The sequence below is a fragment of the Asterias rubens genome, chromosome 22 (genome assembly GCF_902459465.1).
Source record: "Asterias rubens chromosome 22, eAstRub1.3, whole genome shotgun sequence".
Taxonomy (NCBI): Eukaryota; Metazoa; Echinodermata; class Asteroidea; order Forcipulatida; family Asteriidae; genus Asterias; species Asterias rubens.
The window spans coordinates 6808562-6829227 of record NC_047083.1 but is presented as its reverse complement, the minus strand read 5'-3'; the positions used below and the strand labels follow the sequence as shown (position 1 = coordinate 6829227).

Here is a 20666-nt window from a genome sequence, read left to right as displayed (position 1 = left end):
AAAAGTGTTGATGTTTTTGACGAAAAGGTATTTATGAATGGAAATCAATGTGTGTTGAATCGGTTTTCAACTAGTGGTTTAAACCTGCCGAGGTCTGGTGCTTGATAATTTACCTCGACTTCGTCTTTGTAAAATTATCAAGACCCAGGCCTCATTGGGATTAAACCACTAGTTGAAAACCTCTTCACCACACATTGATTCCCTTATTCAAACCACAGAGTGCTGAGCCAGATGCATTGGTATAGGGTTTGTCTTTTAGTGCATCAGAGAATTGTGTGCCTTTCAGCAAGTAAAACTATGTCTCCCATAGAAATACCATAGAAATACAGTCCAACGGAAATCCAACAAATATTTGACATCAGCGAACTGTTATCCATCTACGCATTCTGGATAAATTTGACAAGACCCCTTAGGGAAAACACAAATAAAATTCTTTTGGGTTGTTATTATAATATTTTTGTCTCTTTTAAAAACAGACTGAGGAAGGAATTGAAGAGTTCAGCGAGGCTAAGAGAAAGCTTCAAGATATCTTGGATGAAATTCAGGATTCAGCAATGGAGGAAGAGGTACAGTTATACACAATAAGGGTTTAAAGGAACACGTTGCCTTGGATCGGACGAGTTGGTCTTCGAAAAGCGTTTGAAACCGTTTGTTACGAAATGCATATGGTTAGAAAGATATTTTAAAAGTAGAATATAATGATCCACACAAGTATCAATCGAAATTGCACGGTTTGCCTTTTATGTTGCGAAGAAACATGGTCGGCCATTTTGTGGAGTCAAAAAATGCAGTCAAAATTTTGACTCAAAAAAATGGCCAACCGTTCGTGGCGTAAAAGGAAAATCGTGCAATTTCGAGTGATACTTGTGAGGATCATTATATTCTACTTGTAAATTATCTATCTAACGATTTGCAATTCATAACAAACGGTTTCATTGCTTTTCAAAGACCAACTCTCCCGATCCAAGGCAAGTGTTCCTTTAACTTTTGACCACAACAAGGAAATATTTCCAAACCTTGGTCCATTTTCAAAGAGCTGCTTAGGCAGGAAATATTGCTTAACAAATGTCTGCTAAGCAAAAATGAGCAGGATACCAGTCACAAATTGTACATGTGACACGGTAGTTTGGCTGGTAACCTTACTCTAGTTAGCATATTTTTACTATGCTTAGCAACTTGTTGTGCTTAAACAGCTCCTTGAAATTGGGTTCTGTAATTTTAGACCCAAATTACGGTATTCATTAGCATAATTTTCATAAAGCTGCTAAGCACAGAAAATTGTTTAGCATGACATTTCTTCCTCGATAAAAACAGGATTACCAACCAAATTTTCACGTGATTTTCAGGATATTAGCAAGCAAGAGCTGAATACAGTAACAAGTAGTATGCAAAAAATAGAAATTTGGTTGGTAACCCTGTTTTAATCAGGGTAGAATTTTCATGCTTAGCAAATTTTTGTGTTAAGCACTTCTATGAAATTGGGCACTCGCCTACAAGCGCTTGAAAGTTTACAAGAGTGCACGCAAAATGTTCACCCTTGGTAGCCAATCAGCACTGTTTTGCAACATATCCCTACCATGGGTTAGTGGTGAGAGGTATCGATATGGTGCACTGTCCATGGTCGCAAGGCTGTAATGATTCAACACTATATCAATTTTGTATTTGAATTTGGTTACCTTTCTATGATATGATGTTCTCATATTTAATTATTTTCCAAAAAGAGTTTGGAATATACGTCATATTTAATTTAATCTATTCTTTCTGTGAGAGATTTGGGATACCTTATACATGTACTCTCTGGTTCCACTTGGATTTCAAAGTCTTGAGAGTTTCTGGTTTCTCGTTCCTGCAGGGTGCTGGTGCAAACTACACCATGACACACATTAAGGAGTTTGACTCCTCGCACAGGCTTGTTGGGCAACAAGGCATCAGACTTAAGGTGAGTTTGCTATGTATGAAGTGTGAACCATGCTTGAAGAGGGATAACAAATGTTACATGTGTTATGACGTTTGTTTAAAGAAAATGGTTTGTATGTAAGTTCGCTCGAAACAAGGCGAACGCCACTCTTGTTAAGGGGCTACAAGAAAAAGGCATTTAAAATGAAAATAATTTGGGGAGCTGAAGGTAGGATTTGAAATTCCTCCTAAAACAGTTTAGATTGTAGGATGGAGGGAAACATGCACCAGGCAAGGGGTTCTAAAGATATGCAGTACGCGGCATAAAGCTATTTTAATTGCTCCTTGTTTTTCATTTCTGGTGATGAAGCCAATTTTGATTATGAAGCCAATGACTCTAAGAAAAGGGAACCTTATCACTCGTCTAGCCAAAAACCTAGACAAGGAGACAAAGAATGAAGTTTCAGTTTTAGATATTGGAGAAAAACCCTAAAGATTTATGTCATGGTAAACCCAGCCAGTGAGGTAGGGACTGAAAACCCAATCCACATAATGCCCCCGTTGGGATTTAAACCGAGGTCCTAGAAGTGTAGGGCGAGGAAGAAACCACTACTAACCTGACAGCATGACCTGACATTCTGATAACCCTACATAGTTGATTTTGTTACAATGAGTGCGTTCGATAAGCTTCGCTGGGTCGACCCCGCAGTGCTCACTCGTCCAAGCTATTCAAACGTACCGGGGCAGACCAGGGTCGACCCAGGGAAGCTAAACGAACGCACCCATAGTTGGATATCCTTTTTGTCTGGTTAGGTATACTGTATGACAGTGTTGCATAAGTTTTTATCTGGTTGGGTGTAAGGCAGAGCAAAATGCTAGACAAATTGTATCGATATCTACTCAACAAATAAGTGGTGCTACCCAATATTGGCATTCGGTGAGCAAAAAAATAAGTGCAGTCTAAATTTCTTGCTATGCAAAATTTCTAGATGAGAATGCCCCAAGTGTTGCATATGTTTTTTGGTCTGGTTAGGTGTACGTAATGTTGCGTAATCGGTTTCTTTCTGGTAAGGTCTATGAGAATGGACAAGATGAAGCTGCTGAGACAGTGTTCTTCAATCTCAGAGAAGCATCCAAAGGCATCGGAAATAGTCAGGTGCTGCTCCTGCAAAGGGTAAGTTTCTTATGTAAATACCCGTGATGCCAAACGCCTAAATTAGACATTTATCAAAAGTAGTAAGAGACATACATGTAAGGTTATTGCGAATATCAAAATATCAAGAGAGGGTGCTGTTGAACCTACACTAAGATAAAGGCCATGCGTGTGGTCGTTGTGCGTGATGACATAAAACGCGGTAGCAAATGCAGAGATACCAACATACACGATTTGGGCGTAGCAAATACGATTTCGAGCCGTGACTACGACGCTACGATAATACTCAATAAAACACGCTAAACAAGCCGCCCAATATAATTTTATTAAATCGTACAATACATGCAAACAACTAATGAACTATTAAGTGGAAATAAAAATTAAGAAAAATATCAAAACAATTGTAACAGAAAAAAAACAACTTTTAATTTTAGAACGCAGTGTTGAATAATAGCGGCGAATTCACTCGAACAATGTACGTGTCTCGACGTAATGATTGTTGCGTGCCCTCCCCCGCTGGCTGGCCGGCTGAGTGTGCATTTTTTACGCTAGTGCATTTCTGCAAGATCGTACCCATTGATCTCTATCACACGATGGGGAATAGTGCACACGTGCGTGGGGAATGAGGTTGTGTGTGAGCTAACGTGTCACAGAAACCTCATTCCTCATGTATCCACTATTATTGTGCCCACGCTGGCTGTACATGTACTTCATCGAAGCTTGGCAAAAAAAGTACGAAATAATGGCGACAAAAAAAGGAGACCTTCTGAACAAAAATACCTTCAAGTGGGTGGCCTGTGAGGTCTAAGCTAGACAGTTACCATGTTTTCCTACCAGTAATTGTAGCGCTGATGTCCAGACAATGCCCAAAATACGGACAAGTATTTTTTGTACAAAATCCGGACACGTTTTTTTTTTTTTTTTTTTCTCTCTCTCCCAATAGCTTGTTGTTGCGTTTCTGAAAAAACATTTAAGTAAGGCCACCCTTTTTTATGTTACATTTATTTTTGAAACATAGTCAGAAGATGAGGGATCAAATCAGGTTTTTTTTAAATTGTTTTTTCACTGGCCATTATAAACATTTGTAGCTGTTCTGTTTGTGCATACAGAGGTAATTGTTATTTCACAACAATGCCTGAAAATGAGCTAATTAGCATTGTAGAGAGTAATAGAAAGATCGGTTTAGGGAGCCCAAGCTGCGCTCGCCCTTGACATTTGGGAGATGCTACTCTTTTTTAAAATTCAATGTTGGCATCTCTGCAAATGCCCCATCTGCCTAGCCATAACGCATTGTGGTTCTAGACCGAGATAAACCCATTCATGTCGCACCTCAGGAAATGTTGGACGTCACACAGTGGTCAGACAAAGGGACTTGAATTGGGGGACTGTTCCAGTAAAAGGGAGATATTGAGATTGTATTCCAGTTACATTGGTTCCTCTTTGTATGGGTCTTACAAAGGGTATCACCTTTAGTGTATTGTGCAGTACAAGCTGGACAAGGACAGGGCCAAATGTCATAGAGCCGCTAAGCACAACATTTTGCTTAGCATGAAATTGTTTCCTTAGTTAAAACAGGAGTACCAACCAAATTTCTCTATTTGTTGCATATTGCTTGTTACTGGTATTCAGCTGTTGTTTGTTTATCCAGAAAATCACGTTGAAATTTGGCTGGTTTTTATCAAGGCAAACATTTCATGCTAAGCAAATTTTTGTGCTTTAGCAGCTCTTTGAAATTGGGCCCTGATGACAAGGAAAGTCTGTGGGTCAAATGTTTTGCATATTTGGTAACCGCCTAAAAAAAGTTAATTTTTTCATTTGGGTTCGCTGTGATCGAACAAAATTCAATGACGAACTTTCTTCTGAAAATGACTAATTTGTTTCTGTTATTAAAGTTACTTGATGTAATCACTCGCTGCGCCCCAATGAAGAAGACAACGACAGCCCTTAGTAAAGTTGTCACAAAGATATTCGACCGAGAGGGCAAGGAACTGACGGACGTCCTGGCCCTGAAGAATGACCAAGAGGTCTGGTCTTCATTCGGGGAACCCTTCATTGATCCAAATGGTTAGTATTGCTCTTGTGGAGTCAACAATTTGGTTCTAAAATTAAAGACAGTGGACACTATTGGTAATTGTCAAAGACTAGTCTGCACAGTTGGTGTATCTCAACATATGCTTTAAATAACAAGCCTGTGAAAAGTTTAGCTCAATCCATCATCGAACTTGCGAGATAATAATGAAAGAAAAAAACACCTTTGTCACACGAATATGTGTGCCTTTAGATGGTTGATTTTGAGACCTCAAATTCTAAATCTAAGGTCTTGAAATCAAATTCAAGGAAAATTACTTCTTTCTCGAAAACTATGGCACTTCAGAGGGAGCCGTTTCTCACAATGTTTTATACCATCAACCTCTCCCCATTACTCGTCACCAAGAAAGGTTTTATGCTAATAATTATTTTGAGTAATTACCAATAGTGTCCACTGCCTTTAAGCAGAATGAGTTCAGTTTATTTCCACTCAATCAGCCTAATGAGTTCAGTTTATGTCCACTCAATCAGTAAGCTTAAAAAAATGATAAACATTATGGTACTTTATGATGTAATGATTTAGTGTTTGGAGTCTCCTAATAGTGCATGTTGGATGCCACCAATATTAATGGGTTGCTGGTTAAACTGACCTGGTCAATCTTCCTGGGCACCTTTGGCTCGGTATTTCTTCCTCCATGGTTAAACTACCCATTTGGGTCGGGTAAGTTACCTGGGAGAAAAACTTCCTGGGCTGTTCGCATTGGACTTAAAATGGGTAAGTTACCCACTGGCTCGGTTAGTTTACCCAAATTAAGTCCAATGTGAATCAACACAAAGTTACTTTCATTTAACACTGTCTCCCTATACTTCACATTAAAAACAAGAACATGTGAAGCTTGTAGATATTTGTATCAGTAAACTTATAGGCAGTCACACCCTTAATCACATTTTTACACCTAACAAACTTTTGATCAGATAAGAAAGATCGTTTTGAAAACTGCTTGTTCCCAAACTGGTGAGTGCCCACCCGAGTTTGCCAAAGGTTTTTTTATAGACAAATTCGGGTCTTCTTTTAATAGGTGATTCCCGTTAGGAGCCTAAAGTGCCTAATCTGAAGGCAACATTCAATTTAAATTCGTATAAGGTCTGATATTCTTAGAACATTTCTCTCACATAAATGTTTTTTTTGTTGGTCTTGACAGTTTTCTGCCTTCAACTGACGCTAGACAAGGTCCAGGGAATGGCTCTGTTTCAAGAGAGGAACGTAGCAGTGAGAGAGCCACTCACATCTGAGGATATACCAAAGGGAGAGGAAAAGTAAGAAGTTTAACCCTCCTACTGTTTGCCCTTTTAATATTATCCATTATTATTTGAATAATAGATAAACTGTTGGTGCGTTCGATTAGCTTCCCCTGTGCAGATAATTACCCACGTTCGTCCTGGAAAAAAAAACACGCCACACACCGGGGTCGACCCAGGGAAGCTAAACGAACGCACCCTGTGCCAGCCTGCAGTGTGATGTCACTTGGTGAATGGGTAGATACACAGTATACAGTCGACCCTCCTACTCTCTGTCCATTCCGTATCATGCACTTTGGCGTTGCCAATAGTGTCCAGTGCCTTTAATTATTTGTTCTTCCTTTCAACATCTCCCAGACCAAGCAACTGGGAGGCAACAATCGGATTCCCGATCCTCTACGACTACGAAGAAGTGACATATGACCTTAACAAAGACGTACTGGACAACAAACAACTTGCTGTGGATAAACATGAACTGGACATCACTGGACACTTCCTGCAACACAAGGTGAGGACCACTATAATTGCTTCCCTTCAACCAGGTGTATAAATAGGAACCTAATAGGGCTGAGGGGGTATAGATGGATTGCACATAGACACTTTTCGAAACTAAGGCTTCGACTTTGGATTCGGCTTGAGGCTCCGTTCGCGTGCTGTAACCCTGGGCACGCGCAATTGTCAAAACAACCATAATTGCTTCCCTTCAACCAGTTGTATAAATAGGAACCTGCGAGGGCTGAGGGGGTATAGATGGATTGCACATAGACACTTTTCGAAATCAAGGCTTCAACTTTGGATTGGACTTGAAGTTCCGTTCTCGCGTCGGTAACCCTGGGCACGCGCAAATGTCAAAACAACCCTAATTGCTTCCCTTCAACCAGTTGTATAAATAGGAACCTGTGAGGGCTGAGGGGGTATATATGGATTGCACATAGACACTTTTCGAAATCAAAGCTTCAACTTTGGATTCGGCTTCCGTTCTCTCGTCTGTAACCCTGGGCACGCGCAATTGTCAAAACAACCGCGAAGCCAAGCTAGCCAGAGCCGAATCCAAAGCCAAATCCAGTGGTTTCTTTCGAAAAGGGCCCTAGCATCAAGACCACCATATTTGATGATAAACAATGGAAAAGTGCATGCGTGTACGCGCTGCGCACAACTCTCAGCCAATGATAGCCTTTCACGCGTGCATGTTTCATCAAAGATGTTGGTCAATGACGTCATGTGCAATCCATCTGTTATGTTGGATTAACCTCTCAGCACTGATTAACCTCTCAGCACTGATATGAGCAGCTTGGGGTTGCATGCTCCCCAGGAAGCTGAGAAAGTTTGAGGAATAATCTAAGTATGCTTGATAAACAGGGATAGTCTTGATCCAGCTACATGTATGATGATATGTGCACTAAATATATTTTTTAGCAACAAACTCCGGTTTAATCATGTTAATGTGCCGACGCTCTGCCATCTGGGCCCAATTTCATAGAGCTGCTAAGCACAAAAATTTGCTTAGCATGAAATTTCTTCCTTGATAAAAACAGGATTACCAACCAAATTTCCACGTGATTTTCAGGATAAGCAAACAACAGCTGAATACCAGTAACAAGCAATATGCAACAAATGGAAATTTGGTTGGTAATCCTGTTTTTATCAAGGAAGAATTTTCATGCTAAGCAGCTTTATGAAATTGGGCCCTGAGCTATCTAGCCCTAATGTTGGCAGTCTCCCTACTTTGTCACTATCTTTGTTCAGGGCTTCCAGTCAGAAGCCATACAATTGTTAAAACTGGGTCTGTCTACACTAATGGGTCCTTTTGGATCCAAAAGAAAATTTTTTGGACTGTGACTGGGAGGGTACAAAAAAGACAACATTTTCCCCTGTATTTTATTTTGTACAATTCTCAGCTGATAATGAGTGTGCTTACCGGCTTAGTAGAGCTGCTTAACGGCCAAATTTGTGCTTACTGTACAAGTTTCCAGTTGATAGCGCTGCTTACCATAAGCAAACGAAAATGCATGCTAACCTTCCAGTGCTTACTGTATCCAATTAAAAGACGTAACAATGCAAATCCATTGTTTTGCCAAAGCTAGGCGCCTAATTTTTTGCTAACCTGTGAAATACAGTGCCAGATAGTAACCAAGAAAAATGTGCTTACAGTTAAGCGGTACTATAAAATTTTCCCAAGGAATTTCAGCTAATTCAATATTACACCCATAGGACAATCCCGGTATGGTGCTTTACTCTGAGCTGGCTCTTCAGCCTAAGAAAAAGCAAGGGAGTAGAGACGTCTGGCCTCCTAGGTCCCAGACATGGGTCATCAATAAGGTGAGTATCAGAAAACCACACTGATAACTTCTGGTTTCATTCGTTTGGCAAATTTAGTGGAAAAGTTTAAAAAACAATGCTTCCATGGGCTTTTGTTTTAAAGTGTATCACGGTAGGTGCCGGCCTCTACATGCTAAATATGGAAAGTCCGGGTGGATTTAAATATCAGCTGTCTACTTGTTTGCCAAAAAATGAAGGAAAATACAAAGTTGTTCTGTGGTTTAAAAAAAAATCCGCCAAAACAAAATGTGCGTCTGTAGACGTCATCATGAAGATTGGTTAAGCACTGCATACTCACTACTCCCCAGGGAGCTGAGATGGTTTAAGGAGTGAATTATGGCCCAGTGACCATGGGTAATATCTTGAAGCGCTTTGAGACACCCGTAGGGAGTGAAAAAGCGCTATATAAAAACTCAATATTATTAATATTATTATTACTTTCTCGAGTTCTGTGAAAAAAAAAACCTACCTTTGCTGTGCTAAAGCAGATGTCTTACCACTCAGATCACTGGGCTAGTCCAGTGGCTAGAGACAGTTCCAATCCTACATTTGTTTGCAGCGATTGCCACAATGATTTAAATAGATTATTGATTAAGGGAATAAAAGGGTAGCGACGAGTTCTTTAATGTACGTTTAAAGCTGGCAGGGTTTGCGACCGTGTCTTTATCGCACGGCACTGACCCTGCAAGATTTTAAACGGACGTTGAAGAACGAGTCACTACTCTTTTATTCCCATTTATAAATGCCCTTTTGTAAAAAAAAAACGAAAACAAATACAGTTATAGACCTTTTAACAATTGAAAATTCGAGGTTCAAAATTTTTTTTCCCAAAACTTTGTGAAGAATCTGTTTGAGGCGCGTGGGTTGTGTGTACGCGCGCGGGCTTAGATTAAGCGCTGATAGCTATAATTTGTGCGGTCCGCGTGATTATCTTGCGCGCCCGACACGGGGAAGCCAGCTCAGTGTGCATAAACAGAGCTCCAGTGTGCATTAACAAAAGGTTTATGCACACCCACGTGACGCGCTCTCCACCAATAGGAGTAGAGAAACTGTCTGGGGTATTTATGAATTGGGTTTTTAACCCATACTCCAATGTGTGCTAATACTCCAATGTGTGTTAGCACTGTATGTGTATACAGTGTTAACACACATAGGTGTATTGGTAAAAACCAAAATAAATATTCTTTATCCCGATGCAAATTTAACATCTATTATATCGTTGCGATACCCACTGCCAAAACATAGGCATCTAGATACCGTCAATCTCGGTAGTCTAGTTGGTAAGACACTGCTCTAGAATTGCAAGGGACGTGGGTTCAAATCCCACCCGAGTAAATATGCCTGTGATATTTTTTCACAGGACTCTGGAAAGTACTGAGTATACAGTACTAACACACATCTGTGTATGGATGAAAAAACAAAATTAATATTCTTTATCCCCGATGCATGTCTGTTTCATAAGCTATTTACAGTTTTGGATTTGAATAATGTCTGGTACAATGACTTGCTTATAGTCACAGTGTACCACTTACACTTGAATTCCTCGGACTATAGAGACAGTTGCTATGTCAAATGGTTCAGGGCAAGTCTTTGCATAGCAACCTCCAGATGAGCAAACCCTGGTACCATTGAGCCATACACATCCATTCAGAATTGTGTACGGGTGTCCATCGTCTCCTCACAGTACCTACGCAAAAGCTTGCCCCGAATCACGTGACAGCAACTGTCTCGATAGTCTGAGGAATTTAAATTTAAGTGCTAACTTGTTTTCAAGCATGTCATTGTACCAGTTAATAATAAAATCCCACATGAATTGGCTTCTTGGAAAGACGCAAATATTTTAGAGAAATTTGTACGTAGAGTTCTTTTTTTCTTCATAACAGCGCGGTCAGATTTATTGCCGAACGATGCCCCAGCTGGCTCTGGCTGTCGTAGAGAAATGGAAAGTACACAAACTGTTCGCTGACGATGAAACAACAGCGGAAGGTCTAGCAGTGGGAATGGAGAAAAGGTAAGATCTCGTTGTTGATTAAGCAGCTCTATGAAATTGGGGAAAATTGGTCCCTAGTTTGATTTCACAAAGATAGTCCTTTGGGAAAATTGTATAATTAAACACATGGTATTCACATTGGTACTGGTTGTGGTGGACAATTGGTCTCTGCCATAATCCTTTAATCCCAGACAATTTGCACAATGTCTGTTTGGTAGGGTATTGTCTGAAAAACATCAAGCCATTGGTGACATATATCTTTTGAGTAGCAGCAACTTCTTATCGAGAATGGAATGACCGATTATTCAGGTTTACAAGAATCTATTTATACCTACTTTCAACAAATCCTGACTCAGTTCCACAGGGAAAAAAAACACTGGTACCGCTGTGAATACAGCGTATTTAATTTTGCAATCTTCCCCAAATTAGGACGAGTCCTAGGACACTTTATGAATTATTAAAAACTTATTCACTCTTTGTGAAATCCACCCCTGGTCACTTGATCTCAGCTGTCGACCAATCAGAATAGATAAACTGTCCCAGGTATTCATAAATACAACGTATTAATTAATTTGTTTGTATTCATTATTTTTATTTTTTATTTTTAAACAGACAGCCTGGGAACCCCTTTCAGCAATGGGAATTCAGTGACGATGGTTTTATTTCTTCTTCAGTAAGTAGTTTACTTATATTCACCAAATTGGATTTAATTTTATAATTAGACAATTGTTGCAAGCTGTGACGGGTTCTGTGGTGTTTTGTAGACCCGAGGGGGCAAATATGACGGGTTCTGTGGTGTTTTGTAGATCCGAGGGGGCAAATGGCCTCCAAGGTGAAAGTATACCACGGTACCCAACGGCACCGTGCAGAGGAATTGATATCCATTTACTGTATTCCGAGGCCCAAATTTCATGCCTGAATGTGAAATTTCTCACAAGGGTATACATTACGAGAAAGATCCATTAAAGCCGTTGGAAACTTTCAGTACAGAAAAAAAATTAAAAGTTCACAGATTTACAAATAACTTACAGGGTTTACAGAAGGTAATGGTGAAAGACTTCTCTTGAAATATTATTGCATGAAATGCTTTACGTGACATTGTTTTACTCATTTCTCAAAAACTACAGCACCTCAACAAGTGAGGTTTTAAGGGAATCTTTCTACTATCATTATCTTTAAACTGTTTAAGTTTAATGTAAATCTGTGGACATTGTGTAAAAAGTACCCAGACCCTTTAAAGAAACAGACTAGAATAACAACCTCATTTTCATCTGACAACTAACACCTGTTATCTCCATGCAATTGCTTCCAAACAGTGGACTTAATTGGATAATGTACAAACCAGTCGGGCTGCTGACTGCCCCAGGCAGATTAACTGCTCATTCATTAAGTTTAGGACACAAGTAATTCAATGTTAACACACCCACTGGTGACAAGTGTGTATATTTCTGTGGAGAAACTCAGAAAATACTTAATGGAGCTTACTATGTCTTTGACCCCCCGCAATGACATCACACATGGCTACCGTTTCCCTTGTCGTTATTTTTTATCAAAACTTGATAATAAATCATTCTTGTACCATGTCTCCATCAGGCGGAACCAGGGCTCGTACTGACCTACATCGAGAACAAGGTGCAAGATGACAATACGGTTGCCATGGATATGATGATGGGATTGGGGCAAGAGCAGACGGCAACAACCGAGCAGCCCAAAGAGACCTCACCAGACTCTTACGAGCCAGATTTTGATTCGTACGACGATGATCGTCAGGAGGAAGCAAAGGAGGAAAAGACTGATGCGGCCAAGACGGAGAAAGATCCGTTCCCGGGTCAGGTTTACTCGGTCGCCGTCATCCCAAGATTACCGGCTAGACATCCATGGGCCAAAGCACAAAGGTTGGTACCCTGCACTTGATCAATTTAATTCATTTCATTAATTTGAATAGATTTGTTGATTGATTTCGTCTTGATTGATTCACTTTTCTGAATGGTTTAGGTTGATTCATCATGTTTCACTGATTGAATGAATGTTGATGATGGATTAATTTCAATTTGTTGATTTGATTTGACACATTGCAAGGAATGGTTCATTGATTTGTACAGATATAAATACCTTTTTTCAGCTACAAAGAGATAACGTGACTCATTGACTCAGATTGCTATATTCGTTCTGTCAATGCAAATACATCGTATCTCAGGTTTTTGTGATTCCAAGAACCACGCAATTCCACATTTGCAGCCGTTTAAAACATATTTACCTCACACCTAAACAAATAACAAAACGATCTAGTGATGATCAATTTAAAGCCATTAAACACTTTCGGTACACAAAAAAAAATCAAAAAAATCACAGATTTACAAATAATTTACAGGGTTTACAGAAGGCAATGGTGAAAGACTTATCTTGAAATATTATTCCATGAAATGCTTTATTTTTTGAGAAAACATTAAAACAATATCAATTCTCGATAGCGAGAATAACAGATTTATTTTAAACACATGTCATGACACGGCGAAACGTGCGGAAACAAGAGTGGGTTTTCTCGTTATATCCTCCCGACTCCGATGACCGATAGATCCTAAATTTTCACAGGTTTGTTATTTTATATATAAGTTGTGATACATGAAGTGTGGGACTTGGACAATACTGTTTACCGAAAGTGTATAATGGTTGTAAAGCATTACATTTTCCCCCTGTTCAGAAAGTTTTTACACACAACACTTTTAGTTGCTTTGTACTGCTTAGAGTTCATCACTGCAATGACCAATCTTTCTGAAAGTTTGTACATGTACCTGAGCGTTCGACCTTAACGCAGGTCCGTTGGCCAAATGCCAGTAGAAATCGCGGCGGACCAGCTGAAACACCTTGCCAACTGGTCTGGCTGACCAGTAAAAAATATCGGCAGCGGTACTACAGAACTATGACTATTTTTAAAACTATTTTCAGGCTGGAATAAAACGTAAAAACATTCACTCAAGGTTTGAATAAAACGTAATAAAAATCACTCGACGTGCCACTGAACGCTGGCAAACTTCCGACGATCACGCATACACAGCGCAAAATCCCATCATGCAACGTAAAGGCTTGTAGTCTTCGTATTAGTTCACGTGTGGCAGAATGTGTAAGAAATACTTAACGCTAGAGGGCGTTTCAGAATATTCGAAAGCGTGGGAAAAGACGCCCTCTATTGGTGAAAGTACGCGATAGCTTACAAAACTAGCTTCAATCGCCTTGACAGAAGACCACAAAGCAAAACACATTCTGTCAGCAGCATGGTCGTCAACGGAGCAGATTTCCGTGTGGGAATAAGAGTCTAGCGTGTTTACGAAAAACGAGTAGCGGTGAGGCTTCATTCAACAAAAATTACCAAGTTAGGATACTCTGGATGAGCAAAAAGGAGTATTTAATTGTGTTTAGTAAAGTTCTTCCGTCCTGATTTTGGGTAATTTTGTTGTTATTTGGGGCTTGTTTTTTTTGCGGGCGATTGGTGGGCGATCTAGTTTATTGTTCCAATCCATGGTTTTATTGGTCACATATAATGTGCGGTTGTTTGGGTTTTTTTGCGGGTTGATTTCAAGAAAGACTTGGGTTCTAGAATGCAATCATGTGTTAAACAAAGGCGCAGTTGTTTTTGCTGCTTTTAAAAACGTTTTTTAAATAAAAATTTTGTTCACAAAACAGACGCCCATTCCATACACATAATTGAAAAAAATACTGTCAAACTCGTATGCTTCTTCATGGATGTTGCAACTTTTTTGATGTCTACTTTTTGTTGGGGGTTTTTCTGGACGAAAGTGGGAAGATTTTGGGAACTTCGGTACGATGTATTATGTTTATGAATACTTATTAAAACTACAATAATAGGCAATGTTTATACATGATAAAATAACTTTGTAACCCTCCCACACAGTAGATTTGAAGGCAGTACATAAAAAGTTAATGATATTTTAACAGTCGGTTTTAAAGTGTTTTTTGGTTTTTTTTTTTTAATAGTAAAAACACTATTTTGTTTTCTTCATAAAAAAGTTCTTCTTACTTAGGAATACTTTTATGTCGAGTGCTTACAATAAACCGTGGACTAAAAAAAACTACCTAAATAAAGATCATTTTAAATTTTGCTCTGACAAATAATTTGACCTGTTTTTGAATTAATTTTAATAACATTATTGTTATTACATTTTTAAAGAAAAAATACTCTCAAATTAATGAGCCCGTTTACGAACACAATAAAGTATGGCTTCCAGTGCAGTTAAGTTGACGTTGCAATTCATGTTGAATTTTGAAATAGCGACGATCGGAAATCGAGCAGTTGGTATCATACAACAGTATACTATTAGTTAAAAAAAAAAAATAACATAAACAATTTACGGACCAGTCAAAAACCTGGCGGACCAGTGAAAAATCAAGCCAGCTGGTCCTGCTGGCCAGTTGAAAACAAAGTTAAGGGCAACCCCTGTACCTTGTTTGGTAGATACGTGCGCTATATAAGACTTCGATGTTATTATTATTGTATGGATACATATGTTCATTATTGTGGATGGATTCATTGGTTAAACTGATTTTGATTGATTTATTGATTTGAATTTATATATTGACTCATTTATTTGGATGAACACAGCGATTCGTTGAGTAGACCCTTCCCATGAAATATGTAAATTGCACATAGCGCGTGCCCACTAACAGTTTGGTTGGCAAAATGAGGGAACATCGCGCTGTTTTGTACACGGCTATTGGTTGCGTGACGCAGACGCAATTGTGCGTATGCTTAGTGCACATCTCTATGGAGTTTGCCAACCAAAAGGGCTGTACGCATGCGTGAATGTAATTCGCATATTTGTGACCCACTCTGTGAAAATGAGTCAGATGTCGCCCAATGCATTATTGAGCAATGGACAGTTTAATGTGGAAAATATCAAACAAACTTTTAAACAATTTTTTTTAACTCTTACTTTTTAAGGTTTATATTTGCATGGTAAACCTTTAGATCACTTTTTTTTAGGCAATAAAGCTATGAATGCAACAGTTTTGTGATCATACTTTAGTCTAATTTGTATCCTTTTGTGCCAAATGGTAGCTTAAAACATCACTTTACTCTGTTATTCGTTTTTAACAAAAAATGATATACTGGCTAATTTCAAATGGGAGTAACTCAGCAACGCGATACACCCCAAAGCTTAGACACATACCAAATAAATGCTGGTGTGTTCTTTCCAGCCATGCATATAACTATTTTTTTTAAATTTTCAGCATATGACTCATTTTCACAGAGCGGGTCACAATTCATGGGAAGGGTCCATTGACCAGACAGTTCATGTAGTCCATTATCTTCTTTCCTCACAGGTGGGCGCTGAAGCAAGAGAAATTAGAGAATCTCGGCCAATGGAAACACACCAAGGCCCAGAACCCACTGTGGAACAAACTGGCCTATTCCTGGCCGGTAAACGCCAAAGGGGAATGGAACGAGGACTGTGATTGGCCGATGGAGGGGTATCTTATCCCTTATGCCCCACCCATCAAGAAAATGACGAGGAAGGCTAGTACCGAGGTAGACTTGAACGATGGGGGAGACCAGAGAGTGCCGTCCATGAGAAGTAGGTCTTTATTCTTTCAATAACTGTTTATTTTTGTCAATACATGTAAATGTTATTATTGCATCTGGGATAAGATATTATATAAAACACAAGCAAATCCTTGTCTTTTGATTGGAGGATTGGTAGTCACATGTTAACAGATAAACGCACCAGCACACGCTCTGTCAATCACCCCCAGTTTTCGTGCCATCCGATTTGGCTATTGCATGGAGCGTACCACATAACTGCATGTCTTTGATAATGCAGCAGTACAGTTACTGCACGGCACATGCTACATTACGGCACCCGCATGTCTAAAAATACGCAGCAGTACAGAACGCACTTACATGTAGTCACTGTTAACTCCAAACAAGCTGGAGTGGTTCACCTCCATTAAAGGCATTGTACACTATTGGTAGTCACTCAAAATAACTGTTAGCATAAAAACTAACTTGGTAACAAGCAATGGAGAGCTGTTGATAGTATAAAACATTGTGAGAGACAGCTCCCTCTGAAGTAAAGTAGTTTTCGAGACAGAAGTAATTTTCCACAAATTTGATTTCGAGAACACAGAATTAGATTTTGAGGTCCCAAAATCAAGCATCTGAAAGCACACAACTTTGTGTGCCAAGGGTGTTTTTTCTTCCATTATTATCTCGCAACTTCGACTACCAATTGAGCTCAAATTTTCATAGGTTTGTTATTTTATGCATATGTTGAGACACACTAAGTGAGAATACTGGTCTTTGACAATTACCAATAGTGTCCAGTTTCTTTTAAAACGACAAATATTTACTTGGATGTTATATAAAACAAATAATGAATGTTTTGCTTTAAGTTTTTCCACAGGTAAGACTGAGCAACCATTTTAACTGTGTCATACGGCAGTGTTTTGTACAAGACATTTCAAGTGTAATCCCTTGGGAGACCTCTAGACTTAACTTTTTTCTTTGGTTCTTATTTATATAGCAGTTCCACTGAGATTGAGAGTCTTGAAGAATGGTGAGAAGGATGTTCAGCGAATGGCCCATGTCATCGGCCCGGACCTTACCAATGTAAGTTTGAAATACCGGCAAGAATTGTGGCCTAACTCACCAGTGATTATTGGGGCCGAGCGGTCTAGCGGTCTGTGGGTGGTCGCACTGACACGGTGTGTCGTGGCCGAGCATTTAAAAAGATCGGACTCTGGTGATACTGATCAGCAGAGTGTGGGTACGAGACCCAGTCGTGACGCCCGTGTCCTTAATCGAGATACTTACCATGATGCTTCATTCTTCGAATGGGACGTAAAGCTGTTGGTCCTGTGTGTTTTGTAGTGCCCATAAAAGAATCCAGAAAGAGAAGGGGTTCGCCCCGTTCCTGGTTTGATTGTTTGCATATATCGCTTCATTACCTTGTAAATCATTACATGGTGCTGTGTAAAGGGGGTTAGTCTCACACATCAATACCTAGCTACGAATACCATGCAAGTAAGCTTGGGCGATATCGCTTTATTTTAATCACGATATATCGTCGACAATGTATCGCGATATTCGATATAATCGCGATTAATTAAATTTGACATCATCAGTCTTCAAACTCCCAGTGAAAGTTGTAGAAGAGACAGTCATAGCATAAGAGAGGTGTTCTAATGACCTATTCTTCTGGTTTTACTCCAAACCTATGGGGTGCAAGATGTCTCAGCTAGGAAATACATCGCGATATTGCGATACTTAATTGATATCGCAATATATCGCGATATATCGCGATACATCGCGATATATCGATTAAAACCAAATCGATCCGATATCAAAATCGTTTCCAAATTAGTATCGCGATATTTGATAATATCGTGGTATCGCCCGAGCTTACATGCAAGATAAATACTGCAGCGCTTTCGCAACATAGTATTTAGCTTGGTATAAATGTCAAATATTATATACAAAGCACTCATCCAATCTGCACCCCAGTACCTCCAAGAACTCATTCATACATTGGTCATACCCTCTGTTCCAGCTCTACTTTTCAACTCAATCCATACATCATTCGTAACTAAATTATATGGCCATCGCTCATTCACACATTCCTCACCGGCATATTTTTAATTATTTTTTATTATTTTTTATGCAAGTCGCCTGACACACAAGGCCTGAAGGCCACTTCAAGGTGTGGGCTACAATTATTTTTTTCCAGAGGCTGTTGCCACCTACTCCTAGGGCTGAAACAGGGTTACCCCTTTCACAGTCCATACGAATGTAGGTTTGGGTATCAATTTGCCAGTCTTCATCAAAACTTCATCAAAACTACTCCAAATGAAACACTTTACTCAAAACATTGCTGATTTCTTGTGTAAAGCACTTTAGGACATTTATGTGTAAGTTTCTAAAACTGAAACCTTCTTCCTTGTCACAACAAGAATAAATGATATGACATAATATAAAATGAAAGTATAGTTTATTATTATTACTAATTATTATGATTTGATGACAGATGATGAGGGATTTGAATAAGACAGCTATGAATGGAAAGCGGCCGCATCGTCGGAGTCTCTCTAGAGACAAGAATCTGGACAGACAGGAAGAGGAGATGACTAAGAGGAAGCAAGCCAAGAAAGATGACCTCAAAGCTCTCGAATTCCAGCTGGTATGAATAATAATAATACTAATAATTGTTTTATGTGATAGCGCTTTTTATACCAAAAGGGCATCTCAAGGCGCACCCAACACTAGTACCCCTGCAGCCGATTTCACAAAACAACAGGATTAATCCTATTTCGAGTTAGGACGAGTAACTTATCCTAACTTGGGATGGATTCAATGCGTCCTACATCTATGGATATGGAGCTTAACTCGTCCTAAGTCTTAAGATTAATCCAAGGAAGAGTTTGATGAAATCGACAGCTGGTCCCTCGGCCATTGAATTCATTCCTTACACCATCTGAGCTCCCTGGGGAGTATACAGCTTGTGCAACAAATATGGGCTGCTAAGCTAAATCAATTACAAGAACCATCTCTGCCCTCACAGGTTCCCATTCACCCCAGGGTGGAGAGAAGGAATTTTAGTTCAGTGTCTTGCTCAGGGACACAAGTGTCACGACTGGGATTCGAACCCACACTCTGCTGATCAGAAGCACCAGAGCTTGATTTCGGTGCTCTTATTCGCTAGGCCAGGACACCCCAAGAATCAACCAATCAATCATATATTTGTATCACTTCTGGGGTATATGCGATTCGTCCACACAGTTTTATCTGTGGTATTCTGTCACTTCTGTCTGACGTAATTTTTAGTTGGTTTTGAGTTGGGTAATAGCGGCTCCTTTAAAAGTATTATTATCCGTGATGGCTATGATATCTGTAGTGGTAATGTGTTCCAGTCTGTATCATAACTGTTTTGGGTATGAATGAATAAAACCTCAGGAAGTGATAACACTATTTTTTGGAGCGCCTTCATGTGGTCAAAAATACAGTGAATTGGTGAACAGTTAACTCTTTTACGCTCCGCTCGGTTTAAATGAGAAATATAGTTTAAAATGAAAAACAAAGACTGCACGGCCACAGAGTTTTAAGTGGGAAACAGGACTCAAGGGTGCAATTGTCTTTTGGTGTTGCCATTTGCAAGAAACAAGTAACAAATTAATGTGTATGGTTACTTTATTGTTATAATATGGTGCATGAAATGGCCAAAAACAAATGTAACCGACATAACATAATTCACATTTTGGTTGAAATGTATGTTTACATTTCCTCCGTCTCAGTTTTTGGATCGATGCACAGCCCTTCTCAATCTTCCATTCGCGGCCCGTCGTCTCTACGACCAAGACGGTAAGGAACACCACAATCTGGACAACCTACAGCGAGATCAGCTTGCCTTCGTCTCCTGTGGCGAGGCGTGGAGTGACCCCAACCTATCCAGCCAGGAGCAACAACGACGTATGATTCTTGCGACACTGGCGGCAGACGTCAACGCCATGAAAGAGTTTTGTGCATTACGAAATCCCATGAGTAAGTGTACCTCAGATTTTGTGTGGCTTAGATTTCTTACAAATTTGTCGGAAGAGTGAACAAAATTTGTATTTTTCATAAAGACCCTGTATCTGAAACTGCCAGTTTCTCATGTCAGTTAGAACTATCTTGGATTCCCTTTGCAAATCAGACAATAGATCCCTCCTAGTACACAAAACACATAAATTTGCAGGTGACAGGGCCTTTTCCATTGTCGCTCCCGATTATGAAATAGTCATCAGCGTCTTTGTTCTGTCTTGTTTTCCTTTTTTCTTCAGTCCTTGTATCTTTTGGCCATTTGGTGCTTTATAAATACAGTTTTTGTTGTTATGATTAAAACCTAATGGTGTCACGATACAACACTTTTGACCGAGCTAAAATATTTAACAATCAAGATCAGAGATTGAATTTTGGTAGCTTAAATCTGGATT

General features: G+C 39.4%; 1 protein-coding gene across 1 annotated transcript in view; it reads left to right on the top strand.

Moving 5' to 3' along the window:
- Positions 1 to 20666, top strand: part of LOC117304953 (doublecortin domain-containing protein 1-like) — a 58272-nt gene that overhangs the window by 15775 nt on the left and 21831 nt on the right. The window contains exons 11-24 of the mRNA XM_033789610.1: positions 477 to 566; positions 1853 to 1939; positions 2969 to 3070; positions 4942 to 5113; positions 6280 to 6394; positions 6734 to 6884; positions 8588 to 8695; positions 10579 to 10706; positions 11298 to 11358; positions 12279 to 12580; positions 16026 to 16276; positions 17225 to 17310; positions 18725 to 18877; positions 19989 to 20235. Coding sequence (XP_033645501.1) covers positions 477 to 566; positions 1853 to 1939; positions 2969 to 3070; positions 4942 to 5113; positions 6280 to 6394; positions 6734 to 6884; positions 8588 to 8695; positions 10579 to 10706; positions 11298 to 11358; positions 12279 to 12580; positions 16026 to 16276; positions 17225 to 17310; positions 18725 to 18877; positions 19989 to 20235 — 2053 coding nt within the window. The remainder of the gene's footprint in view (positions 1 to 476; positions 567 to 1852; positions 1940 to 2968; positions 3071 to 4941; positions 5114 to 6279; positions 6395 to 6733; positions 6885 to 8587; positions 8696 to 10578; positions 10707 to 11297; positions 11359 to 12278; positions 12581 to 16025; positions 16277 to 17224; positions 17311 to 18724; positions 18878 to 19988; positions 20236 to 20666) is intronic.